The 15545-nt window shown below is 35.1% G+C and overlaps 1 protein-coding gene across 1 annotated transcript in view; it reads right to left on the bottom strand.

Moving 5' to 3' along the window:
• The window catches only part of LOC149788907 (hepatocyte growth factor receptor-like), a 102962-nt gene that overhangs the window by 83650 nt on the left and 3767 nt on the right, over window positions 1-15545 (bottom strand). Inside the window, exons 3-4 of the mRNA XM_089973568.1 lie at window positions 13772-13917; window positions 12117-12216 (exon numbers count right to left, since the gene is read on the bottom strand). Of these exons, the coding sequence (XP_089829694.1) occupies window positions 12117-12216; window positions 13772-13917 (246 nt within the window). The remainder of the gene's footprint in view (window positions 1-12116; window positions 12217-13771; window positions 13918-15545) is intronic.

Below are 15545 nucleotides of genomic sequence, written 5' to 3'. Positions count from 1 at the left end.
ATATATATATATATATATATATATATATATATATAATAGATAAGTAGGGTAAAATGTATCCTCTCTGTGCATTTCAAAGTGAGCCCGTGATAATGCTTATCCCAAACACCCATGACATAAATAACAAATTGATCAAGACGTTAAACAATGTACTAAGAGTCCATTAATTTAACTTTGGGGAAAGAAGGGGCCATGTGATTTCTTTTTGAAATGACACATTTTAAATGTTAACTCATCATAGAAAGGCATATAACTTAATATGATAAACAAACAACGGCCTCATTCATCCTGGTCATTATATTCAAATAATGTAAAGCAATACCTGTCAAGCTACAGTAGCATTATCAACATTGTTTGTGTTTTCAAAACAGACAAACAATACAAACTATATGCATCAATCACTGCTAACCATTTAAATATGGAATGGTTAATCATCACTGATTTTGATGTCCTAGGCACTATAATGGCAATCTGTGATAAGTACAGAAGTTTTATTCATGGTCCTTGCCATACAAGTTAAAATCAGTTACCTGACTCAACGTGTACCCCCACTGTTATTTTCCTTGGTGCATCATGGTTTTCAATAATCTGCACTCTGCCAAAAACTCTAACCAGTTGTTACAAAGGATAAAATATAAAATAATTATCTGTAGTAATTATGATGCACGCATTCATAGCAGTGTTACATCACACACTTTGCCAAAATATCACACACAGCAAACAGTGGCCATGATGATGCTAATTATGTCAATTATTCATCTGTACCGACTAGAACCATGTCCAAAAAAAATGTACTTACTACAATGTTTATTTAACTATAAATTAAACTAATTTGCTGATCATAATGCCAACACAGAAGAGAGTAATAGAAATCAGAAAATAGAACAGTTCCATACAATTATAATTAAAATGGTAAAATGACAAATAACATTAGTTTTAGAAATTAAAATGAACTGAAATTAAGGTGGAGGGAGATACTAAGAGCGAATATTTATTACATTGTTGCTAAGTCAGTGCCACAATCACATTATGTAATTTATCATCAAGAAATCCATGCTAATTCTCTACGTTCAGAGCATTCTGTCATTCACGTAGTCCATAATTTACTGCCAAACAACGATCAACAAAGACTTAATATGTGATAAATTTTAATCATCTGATGGTAGGTGTAAAAAGGATCAATGCTAGCCAAGTTTATGTTTAGTCCAAGTCTTCTGACATTTGTGTTCAAAAGGCCTCACATACAATGTCCATCATACCTATGTTATCATTCCATCATGAAGCATCCAAGAAGATCTCTAGAATGTGTCAAGTATCAAACTGTACCATCTTTGATGCAAATTGACATAAAACTATCCCTTTCTTTTATTTATGCATTAAATAAGTTTAAATGCTTAGTACAATAAAAACTTGAAAATATATTATATTATATTAGTCGGCTGTGCTAAAATGCATTATCTGAAGTTCAATGCAGAATACAAACTCATGTAAGTAATATGATGATGATAGTGGCATAATAGTTCTCACCAGCTGAGAAGCTTGTGAACTTCATGATGCCTGCAATGGGTATTATAAAGCAACCGTATGCCAAAGTAAAATGTTGGCAGTCACATGTACAATTTCTATGGACAGGAGCTAAAACCTGGACATTTAGAGGGGGCTAAAACCTGGACATTTAGAGGGGGGGGGGGGGCTAAAACCGGGACATTTATAGAGGGGGCTAAAGCCTGGACATTTAGAGGGGGGCTAAAATCTGGACATTTAGAGGGGGATAAAACCTGGACATTTGGAGGGGGGTTAAAACCATTTGGAGGGTGCTAAAACCTGGACATTTAGAGGGGCTAAAACCTAGACATTTAGAGGGGGCTAAAACCTGGACATCATACTATCGGGAAGTAAAGGTTTTCTTCTTCTTTATTTGCTTATGTACAATAGGGGTAGTGTTTTGAGGGTTCTGTTTTATTCATTACAACTAGCAGACTGTTTTCACTACTTACATATGTATTATTATAAGTCATTGTTTATGGCCTACAGACTATGTTTGTCAAATATATTGATTGTAATTCACATTCAAGTATAAAAGACTTACGTTGAATATACTATGCTTTTATGTCATCTGCTTGTATAGATCAGCTGGAATGTAAATATTTCATATTTCCATTTGCATTCATAAAATGTTAGATTTGTTTTCATTTAGTGTAGAGAGATGAAAGTAACTGCAGATGTGGCATAAAACAAGCTCTGAAAAAAAAATCGGAGCATGAAGGCACAGTATAAGTCATTTGATGCAATGTACACATTGATCCTAAAATATTTTAATCAAAATAACCTTCATTTTTTAGCTGCTTTCAACGAGGGGAGATAAGGCCAGGATGAGACTGCTAACAGAAGATTGTCCTGGCCAGGCAATGCTGCCACAAGGGCAGACAATTCAGGATGTCCCAAGAATGTTGGGACATGTGAGCCCCAGTCTCTGAACCACTTGTGCTAGCCAGAGAATCCTGCCACAAGGGCAGACAAACCCAGGACAACCTAAGAATGTCAGGACACTGGCGTCCCAGTCACAAAAATCACCCTATAATTCACTACACAGTGGAGAAGCCATAGGAAGGTGCACCTATGCAATGAAGGAACCATTAGATGGCATACCTATGCTGTAAAGAAGCCATTATAGAACGTATATAATTAGTGAATAATAATTCAGTGCAGAAATACCAGTGAACATAAAGTGCTCTTAAGAACTTTGAGAATAGACAATACTTAAGAACGGTTTAACTGCAGTTGTTTTGTTTGTAACTATTGTGCAATATAATCTTTTCTATTCATCATCGTTTAATTAATTCATCTTAATTTTTGTTCATGTTGTCTTTACATTCTCCATACGTAGCATTACAACCATCCATTCATCAGTTCTGTGACAATCTTAATATTATTTTATTTGTTTCTGTTTTCTGTTCATAAGCATTACAAATGCCTACAAAAAACATTAATATTACTTAATTACTGATAAATTGTCAGTCATATGTACAATTAACATAATAATTTGATTAAAAATACTTTCATACAAAGTTCTACTTTTCTAGCAAAGGTTCATCAACCAGATAAAAGCTTTACCCAGGCAAAAATCAATGTCAAACAACCAGCTAGGCTAACGTATATATGCACAAAACATGAAAATGCTGTTACAAAATAGCTTCCCAACATATATTAATATATATGCAAATAAATATGCCCACAAAATTTCATTTCCTTATATCAAGTAGTTTTTGCACAATCTAGTTCCTTAGCTAATATTTATAAACATACTGACGGATGATGGGACAACACAAGATTCCTCCACTAAAATTAGTGCAGACGTTAAGATGGTGGTGGCAGTGGTGGGGTGGGAGATTGGGATTTGATGGCCAAATCGTACAGATCTGGCTTCAAATTAATTTTATCCTAGCATTAACAAACTTGTACTGTTTAATACAGACATTCCATAAATTCTTATCAATACTGATGGACACAGTACATATATAATGAATACTGAAAATAAAACGCAATAAATACATCTTCCCCACAATTTTGGTTTTTTAATATTGGAAAGGAACAAAATTTCTTCCCCCACAGTACAAATCTCATGTCAGTTTATTTGTTGAATGGACTGGTGCCATATTTACAAGTTCCTCAATTCAATAAAGTAAAAAATCTGGATATTAATAACGAACAGGTTGTTGCTGAATATGGGCAGTTGTTTCAAAAGAACAATGACAAATGAATAATTAACTGTACAAATAAATTGCCACAATGCAAAATTCAACATACTTTGTACATAATATACACTTTAAGATCTCTTTTTTCTGTGAAATATCTCTTATTTTATTTTTCTTCTAAAACAAACTGCATGATACCAGTCTTTCCAACATGTTACTTGTTTTGTTATTGTTATAGGGTTTAATGCCATTTTCAGCAAAACAGTCTATACATGGTGGCCAGTATGAATGGTGGAGGAAGAACCCAGGAAAATCGCAGAAATAACCACCAACACACAAGAAGCTACTGGCAAGCTTTCTCACGTACCCACTTTGGCGAAGCCCGAGATTCAAACCCACATAAAAAGAGGTGAGATGGTAGTGATTCATAATGGTGACCTGTTACTTCTCTTTTCTTGGTTTTGATATGCCACCACATATTTTTAATAAGAGTGAATGAAAATGCCATCACCAAAAATAGTAATATTTCAATCTCAATATTGATCAAGTATATTCTTAGATACATTTATAAACTTGATACAACATCATACATTTGTTGATAATTATTCCCAATTTTGAAAGTTTCCATTTCTTTTCAATGTGCTAAAAATACTTTCACAAAATTTCACAACTTGTAATCAATTACCATGGCCACAGGAACTTTATGTTCCTGACTTAATCATTACTGTATATCCTCCTCCTCCTCCTACTCTACTTCAATTTCAAACAAAGACATGTATTACTGTTTACCTCTCTCTTTGCCAACATTCACAACTAAAACTTTTCTCTATTTGTTTCACCCTACCAGTTATATGTTATACAGAAATATTTCATCATGTTTGTTTCTTTTTCTTCTTCATTTCTTTTTCACAACTACAAATGATGTCATTCTTTTCATATTCTTAATATGTTGATCACCAAAGCATTCTTATTTTGCATCCTTAATCCTCTCACTCCATTCATCATCACACATTCAATTCAAGACCACTGAGGGGAGCAGACCGTTAACCAGACGTCCGGACTTTAAATTACGTTATACCTGTCTAGGCTCGCTCTTTGCCCTGATCGATGTTTTCTTTTGTATGTCTCAGATCTTTTAATCACTAAATCTGTGCAGGGTGTGTTTCCAGCCAAGATTAAATGCCACCATAGGTGGCTTTTTGATTTCTCCTAGGGGGAGGTATTAAGTGCCACTTCTCCCAGGCTTTAATGTGTTCACGGAACACTTATTAATTTGGACGTCAGTTCGAGGTACCATTGAGTGCCTATCGACCTGAGTGTAGGGCCAAGTTGAGTGGGATTAGACCCAACACACACTCTGTTTTCAGTTGCTATGGTGTTGCAACTAGCGGGATTGGACCCAACCTATGGTCGCTTTGCTGCTTGTTAGGTCGTGCACTGCACGTATGGTATTGGTGTCTGTTCGTGGTAAAGGAGGTCAGTAGAGGTTCGGGAGGCACCTTATGACACAGGTCTTTAGTGCTTTAGACATCAGGGTATCCATGGTCTAATTTCATATATGTATTTTGAATAAATAACTCTGTGCTGTTGTTGTTCGAGAGTTGGTTAGAGTAGCAGTTCTTAGAGTCTAGGTTGACAGCTATGGTTGTGAAAATGCCTCTTGATGTGGCGGGCCCTGTTTGTATTGGGGTTTTTGTCCACTTTTTGCTGATAAAAACGTAGTGGTTATTGTTAATTTGTTTATGTGGGGTCTTAGTTCCTAATTCGGTTTAGTTTGCAGCCTTGTTCTGCCGGACCTGATAGTCTTTGGGTTTTTAGACTACCTTATATATACTAACTTGGGGTCCTACTGCCTAGTTCGTGTTTGATTGCAGCCTTGTGCTGCTGGACCTGATAGTCTTTGGGTTTTTAGACTACCTTATATAATCTAGTCTTGGGTCCTATCTTGTGTTGTGGGTTGCACTGATGGTCTGGGTTTTAGACCACCTCATACGGCTTATCAATTTGGGGTGATGCGGGTATGACGATTAATTTTATGGTGCTGTCACCTTTTTTTTATATTAACCCCGTAATAGGTTGACCAACTGGTCGGGGAACCATCCCAGGGTCACCTTACAATCAAACATTTCTGGCTATCAGATAATCTATGGATAATAAATATAATCTACAGAGAAAGTAAAAAAGAAAAAAAAAAACAAAAAAAACAAAAAAAAAACAAACAACAACACACACACACACACGCATATACACATGCATATGGCACACAAGCTGTCACCTAGGTGGTGGTGTTAGTTTATTCAGTTGAGTTACGATTGTTGAAGCTGGATGATGTTAGAGAGTCTTATGACAGGAGGAGAGAGAGAGGGGTTGTTTGATAAAATAGAAAGAAAAATTTGTTTAATTTTATTTGTATGTTTTAAAATTAATTTTATGCAATAATATTTTATTTTTAAAAAAATTATATATATATATATTTTGTTGTTTAAGTTGGTTCCCTTTCTTTAAATCTGGGTAGCCTCTAACTATTTATCCTGATTCCTATTTATGTTGTTTATTAGTATGAAGTTTTTATTTTTAGGTATTAATATGTGTTTTCCTTATTTGTGGTTAACTGGTCAGATTACTTTTAGTCCCAGATAGTTATCCTTGTCGATTACTCCAACCTTCTAAGAGGGATCAAGGACATCTGATCTGGTTGGTCCCTATTACGTTTTCCTTATTTTATTTTGTATGGTTATGTCAATGGATATGGATAGTTATTAATTTTATTTTTTGAATAGTATTTTTATAGTATTTTAGTATGATACTTTTTAATTTTTTTTAATTTTTAGGTTTTGATATATGGTTTTAATTGTGCCCTATTGGAAGTTAATTGATCAGAATTATTTTAGTGCCAGATAGATATCCTTGTTGATTACTCGAACCTTCTAAGAGGGTTCAAGGACGTCTAATCTGGTTGGTCCCTATTGAGTTTTCTTTATTTTACTATTTATTGATATATTAATGATTGGCTATATATTTTTTTTTTATCTAAGCCTGTTTTATGTAAGTAGGTTATTATATTTTTATAGGTACTGTTTAGGTTAGGGTTGGATTTGTTTAGGATTTCTGGGAAGGTAACTGGGGATCCTAATTTATTTTGATCTGTTTTGAATATCTCCCTTTCTTGTTTAAATTTAAGGCATATATTGAACATGTACGGTAGGTCCTCAGGCACCCGACAATAATAGCAATTAGGATTGTGTGGGAATGGTCCTATGTGCTTGCCATAACTGGTAGCCAGTTTGGTTTGACCTGTATATATTCTATTAATTATCTTTTGATCTTTACTTTGGAGTACGGGTGGTTTCCTGTTTCTTTTGACTTCATTAATGATATTGTAAAGTTTCCTACCTTGGGTACTGTCATTCCATTTTTCCTGCCATTTTTTTGTCATTAATGATATTGTTATGCTGTATATTTCGCTAACACTGTAGTCTAATTGGACGTGGCTAGGTTTGTTAAGTTTTTGTTTAGCTATTGAATCTGCTAGGTCATTGCCTGGTATATTTATATGGGATGGAATCCACGGGAATTCTATGTGCTGTTTATTGTTGTTTAGGCTTTTTAGCGTTGAGTTGGTTTGTTTCAGAAAATTTTCTTTGTATTTGGTATTGTTGTTAAGTCTTGAGGAGATGACGCTAAGTGGGTCGCTTATAATTACTGTCATTGGAATGTTGTTAGTCTCGAACCATTTAAGTGCTTCTTTTATGGTCCAGAATTCTGCCGTATATAGTGAGCAGTGGTCGGGTAGTCTATGTCCTTCTTTGATATTTAATTTAGGGATGACAAATGCGGCTGTTATTTTGTCTGGCCCTTTAGTTTTTGATCCATCAGTGCATATCTTAAGGAAATTTGAGTAGTTGGTGTTAATTTCTTCTGTTGTGATGTGGAGTTGTTCTATAAGTTCGTGTACTAATTTCCTTGTAGGAGTTAGGTGTTGCAGTTTAGTGATAAATGTTTGTCACACTTTTCTATCGCTATTCTAGTGGGGTGGGAATTTGAGTGGAATGTTAATCTGGCTGCGTATCTTAGTATCAGTTCTTGTCGTTGGAGACATAGCGGGAGTTCTCCGGTTAGTACTTGGAGTTCTGCTAGAGATGTTGATGGCAGCATGCCAATGATTGTAATGAGGGCTTTTCTTTGTGTATTGTCTAGTTTTTTAAGATGCTGTTTAGGTGCTGAGTTGTATATTTGGCATCCGTAGTCTAGTTAGGATCTAATCGGTGACTTGTATAGGGTTAGTAGTGTTTCTTGATTGGATCCCCAGTCGGTCCCTTTTAAGTTTTTTAAGGAGGTTGAGGTCCCTATTACATCTTTTAATTAATTCGTTGGTGTGGTGTCCTCAGCTTAACTGCTCATCATGATACATTCCCAGGAATCGTGCAATTTTTTTGTATTTCATTTCATGATTTTGTATTGTCGTGTAGGGAGATGCTTGTTTATTTTACGTTTTGTGGAATTCCGTTTTCTAAGGGTTGTAACTCAGAGTGAGTGTCACCGACTCTGGTCATTATCTTGCGGTTCGTTAGGAAGTTTTCGATGAAGTTGTATTTTCGGCCTGTTGTGGCGTAGTGATTTAATTTGGTTAATAAGCCTTTAGTCCACACTAGGTCAAATGCCTTTTCAAAGTCTATGAATACCGCTATGAGATTCCTGTCTGATTTCCTTTTTTTAATTAAATGCCAATTTAATCATAGTTTCAAGTCATAATAGTTGATCCGTCGTGGATCTTTTGTTTCTATATCCGCATTGGTTTTCGGATATTAGATTGTTTTGTTCGAGGTGATTTTTTAGTCGATTGGTGATGATAGTTTCCATAATTATGCATATGTTGTTTGTTAATGAGATCGGTCTATATGAGCTGACATTATTGGGGTCTTTGTTATGGCTTTAGTATAGGGATTACCACAGCATTTTTCCATTTATTGGGTAGTTTTCCTGTTTTCCATATTTGTTTTAGCAGTTTAATTGCAGTTTATTTGATGTTAGTCGGTAAGGTTTTGTACATGGAGTATCCTTTTTGATCTTCCCCAGGTGATATTTGCTTTTTTGATCTTACTACTTGGTCCCATTTATATGTTGTTATATCCTTATTTAGGATGAATTATTTTGGTCCTAGGTCGCTAAATAGGTTTTTATGTGTTTGTTCTACTTTGGATCTGTGTTGTTGAAATGAGGTAGTGTGGTTTAGGTTCCTACTCATTTCTGAGAAGTATTTTGCCAATTGATCCGCTTTTCCTTATTGGTGTTGGCTCCTGTGATTTTAGGGATCCAGTTAGTTGTTTTTCCCCTATTTTTTTTGATTTTGTCCCATACTTCCTTGGTGCTAGTTTTGATATTGATGTTAGTACAATACTCTCTCCAACTATTCTCTTTGGCTTGTTTGATTATGTTTTTAAGTTTCTTTTCTCTGTTTTTGTAGTTGTTAAAGTCTAAAGAGTTACCTGTATGTCTAAATTTATTGAGAGCTTTTTTCTTTTCTTTATGGGCTAGTTTGCATTAGTCACTCCACCAATGGACGGTTTGCTATTTTTATTTGTGTTAATCATGGTGGTGGTGGTCATTAGCTATTTGACTGATGAACCATAGTGTCATCATTTCTTATGGAGAATTAATTGCAATGTTTCCTCTATTTGTTGTACGTTGTTTTATGATATTAAGAGGTTTTTTATATCAAGATTTTGATTTGCTCAATGGTTCGTGCTATTTCTGGTTCATGTTCTATGTGGGGAGTTTTGTTGATACTGATCGGAAGAAGGTGGGGGGTTGAGTGGTTTGGCTATTTGTATGTTTTTTTGGGGGGTGGTGGGTTCTGGGTTTTTGGTGGGACTGGTTCGGGGTTGTTTGAGTCTTGTTGATAAGGTGTTTTATTTTTGAGGATTTCCTTTTTTCTAATTGATATTGCAAATGTTTGGTATTCATCAGTTGGATAATCTAGTTTTCTCTGATTGAATGTGGGCAGTCTGGTGATTGGGGTAGATGAGGGCCTCTGCAGATGGTGCATTTGGGGGTTGTTTGTCTGCATACCCCCCTATGGTTTCCCCCGCATTGTTTGCAGATTGTTTGAAATTTACATTTTGAGGCAAAGTGTCCCCAATGTTGACATTTGGTGCATAGCCTTGGTTTGTTTTTGTAAGGCTCAATGCGGTATCTTATTCTTGAGGGGATACTGGTACTAGTGGTTTGATTGGTTACAGTTCTGATTCCAGTACTACCATGTTGGTCTCTTGCCCTTTGTAGTTTTTTAATCTGAAAGCCCTGTTAATGGGTGTCCCCCCTTCTTTTAGCTGAAAGGTTAATTGTTCATTTGTAAGTTTTTGGATTTTGCCTTTTAGTTTTAATACTGCTTTGAAGGTAGTTTGTTGTGGTCTGGGCGTAGGTTGTTTGTGGTTTATCAGGTATGGGTAGGAGTTAATTTTAGGTTTTGTTTTGGGACGTTGTTGGTTGCTTGAGTGTACTGCCTAGTTTTATAGTGTTTCTCTACAGTTATTGGGATATTGTTTATGTGTTCTATTTAAAAAAATGTCGCCATTTGGTTCTGAGTGCTACAGTGTACTATTATGTATCCTGTTGTTGGTCGGAATGATTCTGAATTGCCCTGAATAAACCCTGTAGAAGGCCCCTACTATACTATTTGTGGTTTTGTTAAGTAAACGTGTTGAGGGGCTTTTAATGGATAAGGTTAGTTTTTCAGGGTGAAATTTGTTTGTTTTTTTGGGTGTTGATGCCTGAGTGGGGTTAGTTTTGCCAATTTGGGGGTGAGTGGTTGGTTTTGGGTTGTCATTATTTTTAGCTGGGGCAACTTGTGTGTTTTCAGAATTGGACTTGGTTTTAGTTTTTTATTTGACTGGTGGGTAGGGTGGTTCTTTTTTCCTGTTCAGGTTTAGAGAGGGTTTTCTTAGGTGTAAGCTTTTTTCCTGTTTGAGGGGGCCTTTTCCTTTACCTTACCTGTCCCATTTAATATTGATTGTTTTGGGGCTAGGGGTGGGGTTCTTTCTCTTCTTATTGTGGTTATCCTTATCCGTTTGACTATATATGAGGTCCTTCTCTGTTAACGGTTTAGATGGCCCCGGGGTTTGACTATTGTGGTAGGTAGTTGAGCAGTTGAGGTTCTGTAGTATATGCTTTGATTAGTGGCGCCCTCAGGCATTATTATAGATGTGCTATTGTTTACCTGGAATTTATTGGCCTGCTTTTGTTTGGGGAGGTCTCCCTGCTGATTATTTCCTTCCCTGTTTGCCTTGGTTCAATAGTGACTGATATAGGTCTTTTTTAGGCGATTGTGCCAGTACTAAATAGTTGGGTGTGGGTGATTTCATTGGTGATATTTTTTAAATCAGATTTTGGAATTCTGCTGCTAATGGTTGCATCTAACTCTTCTTCCCCTACTGTAGTGTCGAATAGGTTGAAATTTATTGGTGAGTTAGAACTAAGATTTTTTGCCTGTTGACACCAATAAGTTCGAAATCTGGGGTTGAACAAGTGAAGGGCAACTCAATAGCGTGGATTTCGTTGTTGTTTAGGTTTGGTGTTAAATTAAGTTTCCCTATGTTTGTCGGGGTGGTGGTGGTTTTGGAATTGGAGGTATTGCAGGTTTGCATTTGTTTACGCAGTCTACTTTCCTTATAATTCCTAGTGCTTCTTTCTTTGATACATTTCTTGTTAAGTAGTTGTGATGCCATTTCTTACTTTTAGGGTGGTTAATAAAAGAAGGTTATTTGTTGCTAGAGGTATATAGATGCTGTTGATTTCCTTGTGGCAGAGAATCTTACAATATTACACGTGCTTGTAATTGTAAGGAGTCTGTCCAGGCGTGTACTAAGACTAGTGTGACTCCTAGTGCCTGCTTTGAGGAATGGAGCTAACAGCTGCAGTTGTTATTTGTTAATTTATTAAGAAATATAGTGTAATTTGACGTATTTATTTTCTTTGATTGAAAATCACACAACGACGTTTGATGCTAATTCGTGTGCGGATTCAATCCAGGATGTTCTAGTCTGAGTCCTAGAACCTGTTTAAGAAAATAGGCGGCAAATTGAGTTCTTAGACTGCTTAGTTAGTTAGAGTTATAGGTAATATTTGCATAAAAATAACAGCATAGAGTTATTGATGCCCGTAGACTTAGTAAAAATCCTACCTTGTACTAAGTACTTATTGTAATATGAGGTGATGTTTTCCAAGATGGCTGCTAGGCGGGCTGCTTGGCAGGAATTCCTTTGTTAGTTCTGGTCGAAATGGTGGCAGTAGAGTTGGGCGGTCAGGTTAAAAATTATTCCTTGGTCTTCTTCTCCTAACCAGTGGTAAATGTCCGATTGGACGCAAGCCACTTAAATTCTAGATAACAACAAACAACAACTTTGCATCCTTAGCATTATTTACCTTATAGGTGAAACTTCCATTTTGTCCACTTTTGCCATTCACACTAATAATGATGGGTCCTTGAGTTTCTTTAGCACTGGACATGGTTATACAAGTCACACTGAAAAGAATGATTTGGAACATTATAGAGAACCCGTTAATTAGTCACTACCAATGAGTCATCACATGAAAGCATAATACATGCTCATCCACTCATCTAATTTCTATATTTATTCACATTCAAAATTTGCAGTTAATCTGTGTTATGGGTAACCTGTCAAAATGTACAATATCTAGTCATTAATAAGAAAATTGAGTTAAAAAGCATGTCAACTGTTTTTATTTCTGTTTGCTGACAACACTTCAGTTAATTAATTTCTACAAAATCAGATATAATAAAATTACCTTTGTTTAGTAGTTTTTGCAGTTTCATGTGGCTGCTATGGAAAACAAAAACATGATCAGGAGCTTGTAAGAAAAAGCCACTTCTGTGGTAGGAGTTGGTATCATTATAACTGTGTAATTGACCACTATATGTACATGTAGGTCACATCAACCCCATTTTGTATGTGACTCAGTTTAATCTCAATATACAAACAATGCAGTTTGCTGGCTGGAATAGAAGTCACAGTGACACATTTCTCTTTAGAAGTTTGGTAACAATAGGTGAAAAGGTTCAGGAATGGGAGACTAGACACAACTGTATAACCATATTGCATTAAATCCAGTAAAGCATGTCACAGTGACCCAATGTTTTGTGTTGATACATGTTCATCTGTAGATACATACAAATTATGAAGTTTGATGTCAACATGAATGGTAGTCATGAAGAATAAGCTCATTTTTTGAGAATTTGACAAAATATAAAAGTGAGTGCCCCAGTTTTAATTTATGACAGCTATTGTAAAATAAATCACCAGTGGACAGTTTAACATTTCAGTGGTAATAGATAAAAGGTGATACATTTCTAATGAGTATTGTGCATGTATATGGAGGTAGCAAAAGGCACATATATCAAGTAGTCTTATTTTTGGAGTAAACATAAAAAAGACATGTTGATACATATTTATGAAGTTCACTCTATATATGCATATTTAGGTCAAGACTACAATCATTTTTTAAACTACTGCCCAAAACATGTGAAATTAGGTAAGAATCATGGGATATTCTTGGTATGGTATAAATGGAAGTATCTGATCAAACATTCAATTGTACATATCATGGTTAGAAAGTCTTTATTACCAAATAGATTGTATGTCAAGAATTACAATATTACAAATATACTGACATATATTAAGCATTTTTTCCTCCAGATTTAATTTTCAAACCATTGTATCCCCTAATACATCTATTTACATGCAGTTGTGATCATTAGTGGGTTTATGTTCTCAAAATTACGAGTGTTTGAGGGAATGCTGATTAGTTGGTTGACTGTTAAATATAATCACAAAATCATTTAATTATTGCATCTACATGTACTGTGAAAGCTAAATGGTTGTAGGGAATACCACTATAACAAAAGCTTATAACATGTTCTAAGAAGCATCCCATTATGTCAGATTAAAAGTGATTCTGTAGTTTGAAGGTGTAAAATGTGGGCAAGCATACAATTCAGATCATAAAGCAGACCTATGGTCATGACAGCCAATTTAAATAGATTCTAATAATGTACTTACATCCCTTTAACATCAAAAATTGTATCTTTTTGGCAATTTATTCCAGCAACTGTGATATAATCAGTCTCATTAGCAGAGATTCCAAAGTTTTTCCCTTTAATTGTGATAACAGTTCCTCCTCCAACTGGTCCATCACTGGGCAAAAACTGCAAGCACAGAAAGGAATTAAAAGACCAACAGTTTTATAAAGAATGAAAGATGATCTGTAATCATTAAATATTAAAACTGTGGACATAAACGGCTAAGTGGTCTGAGCCAGGAAAGTGCAAGCCATACATTACATTCTAGATCAAACTGGCACTGCTTTGAAAGTCTGGTCCAGTTCATTTTCTACATACTGGAAAAAGGTCCTATTAAATTAGCTTTGACATAATAACACAATGAACATTTTGCCAAAATGATTTACCATGAACACCTTTCTAAACAGAATTTCTGAAAAAGGATCGAAACAGTATATAATGGTCTTAAGATTTTACTTAAACATGAATTCCATGGAACATGAAAAGTAGGTCACTGTGAAATACTTTAGCCAATTCTGATCTGGACCCTTAAAGATGAATACACTCATAATTGTCATGCCTATACATTCAATAGTGACAGAAAAACTGAACTAAATGCAAAAGATAACTGAGCATAAACAATAATCACTGTTGTCTGCTTATGCAAGTGAGGTGCAATACCCTACAAAATTAATACATTGATCAATCTTCATTACTATACATACAAAAGTGTCAGCTAAACTGAGCTAAATGCATTGAAACATAAAATGCAAGACATACATTGTGAAATCATTTAAGTTTCCCTGTCCTCCTAAATGATTATGCCTATCAACTTTCAGTATTCAGCAGAAATCATCAGAAATACTGAACCAATGCAAAACGTAAAAACTTAATGCTGATGCTTATGTTAGCAACAATACAATCAGAAAAGCTATCCCCGTGTCTTGCCAATGCTTGACAGGTGAGAAAAAATTTACATTGAATTGAAACATTTTCACAAAATAGAAAATTGGTGGTATGTATATAATTGTTTACTTTGAATAGGATTTTATCAACATCTTTCATCATATTTTCTCCATATTTTCTGTTACATGAGAGTGAATTAGTACCTTCAGTGTTTGCACAAATCAGAAAATCACCATAAAATTATGACAATAATTTCTTTCACAAATACGTAACTGACATAAAGAAAAATTTATTTTCATTTGCAAAGTGTAATAAAGATGTTTGCAGGTTAGTAAGCATTTATAAGAAGCTGATAAGTATCATTAGGAATTGGTATCATGTGACTTTCTGAATGGGTAAGTTATTCTTTGCTGAAAAGTGGAAGTTCATACGTGCCTGAGACACCAAAAAGCTCTAAACAATATTTACTTCAAATATTAATTTGGAAAAAGTACAAGTTGGTTTATCTTTTATGGTTTTGGTATCTTTAATCTTTAAGAAATATCGCTGGCAATTTTGCTGTCCTATGTCATGAACTTAAAAGAATATCTGGGCAGTAGATATAGTATAATTGGGGTATGAGATCTGCAGACCAATTATGGTTTCTAATCCCTAAACCTCATCTATATTCCCCATAAATATTTCCCACTTGATATCTGATCTGTAATTAATACCCATGTGCGCCCTCAAGCAAAGTTTCCAAGGTGCCTCTATACATGTATTATGTTTACCTTCGATCAGTACACTGATGCAGATATTTACATGAATTTTTCTGAATGTAGATCAGCTGTTTTGGGTCATTAATGCCCCAGTTCTGTATGTGTGTGGAG

This window comes from Sinohyriopsis cumingii, chromosome 11, assembly GCF_028554795.1.
Source record: "Sinohyriopsis cumingii isolate HCF-2022 chromosome 11, ASM2855479v2, whole genome shotgun sequence".
In the NCBI taxonomy this organism is placed as follows: domain Eukaryota; kingdom Metazoa; phylum Mollusca; class Bivalvia; order Unionida; family Unionidae; genus Sinohyriopsis; species Sinohyriopsis cumingii.
This window is presented reverse-complemented; position numbering and strand designations above follow the sequence as displayed.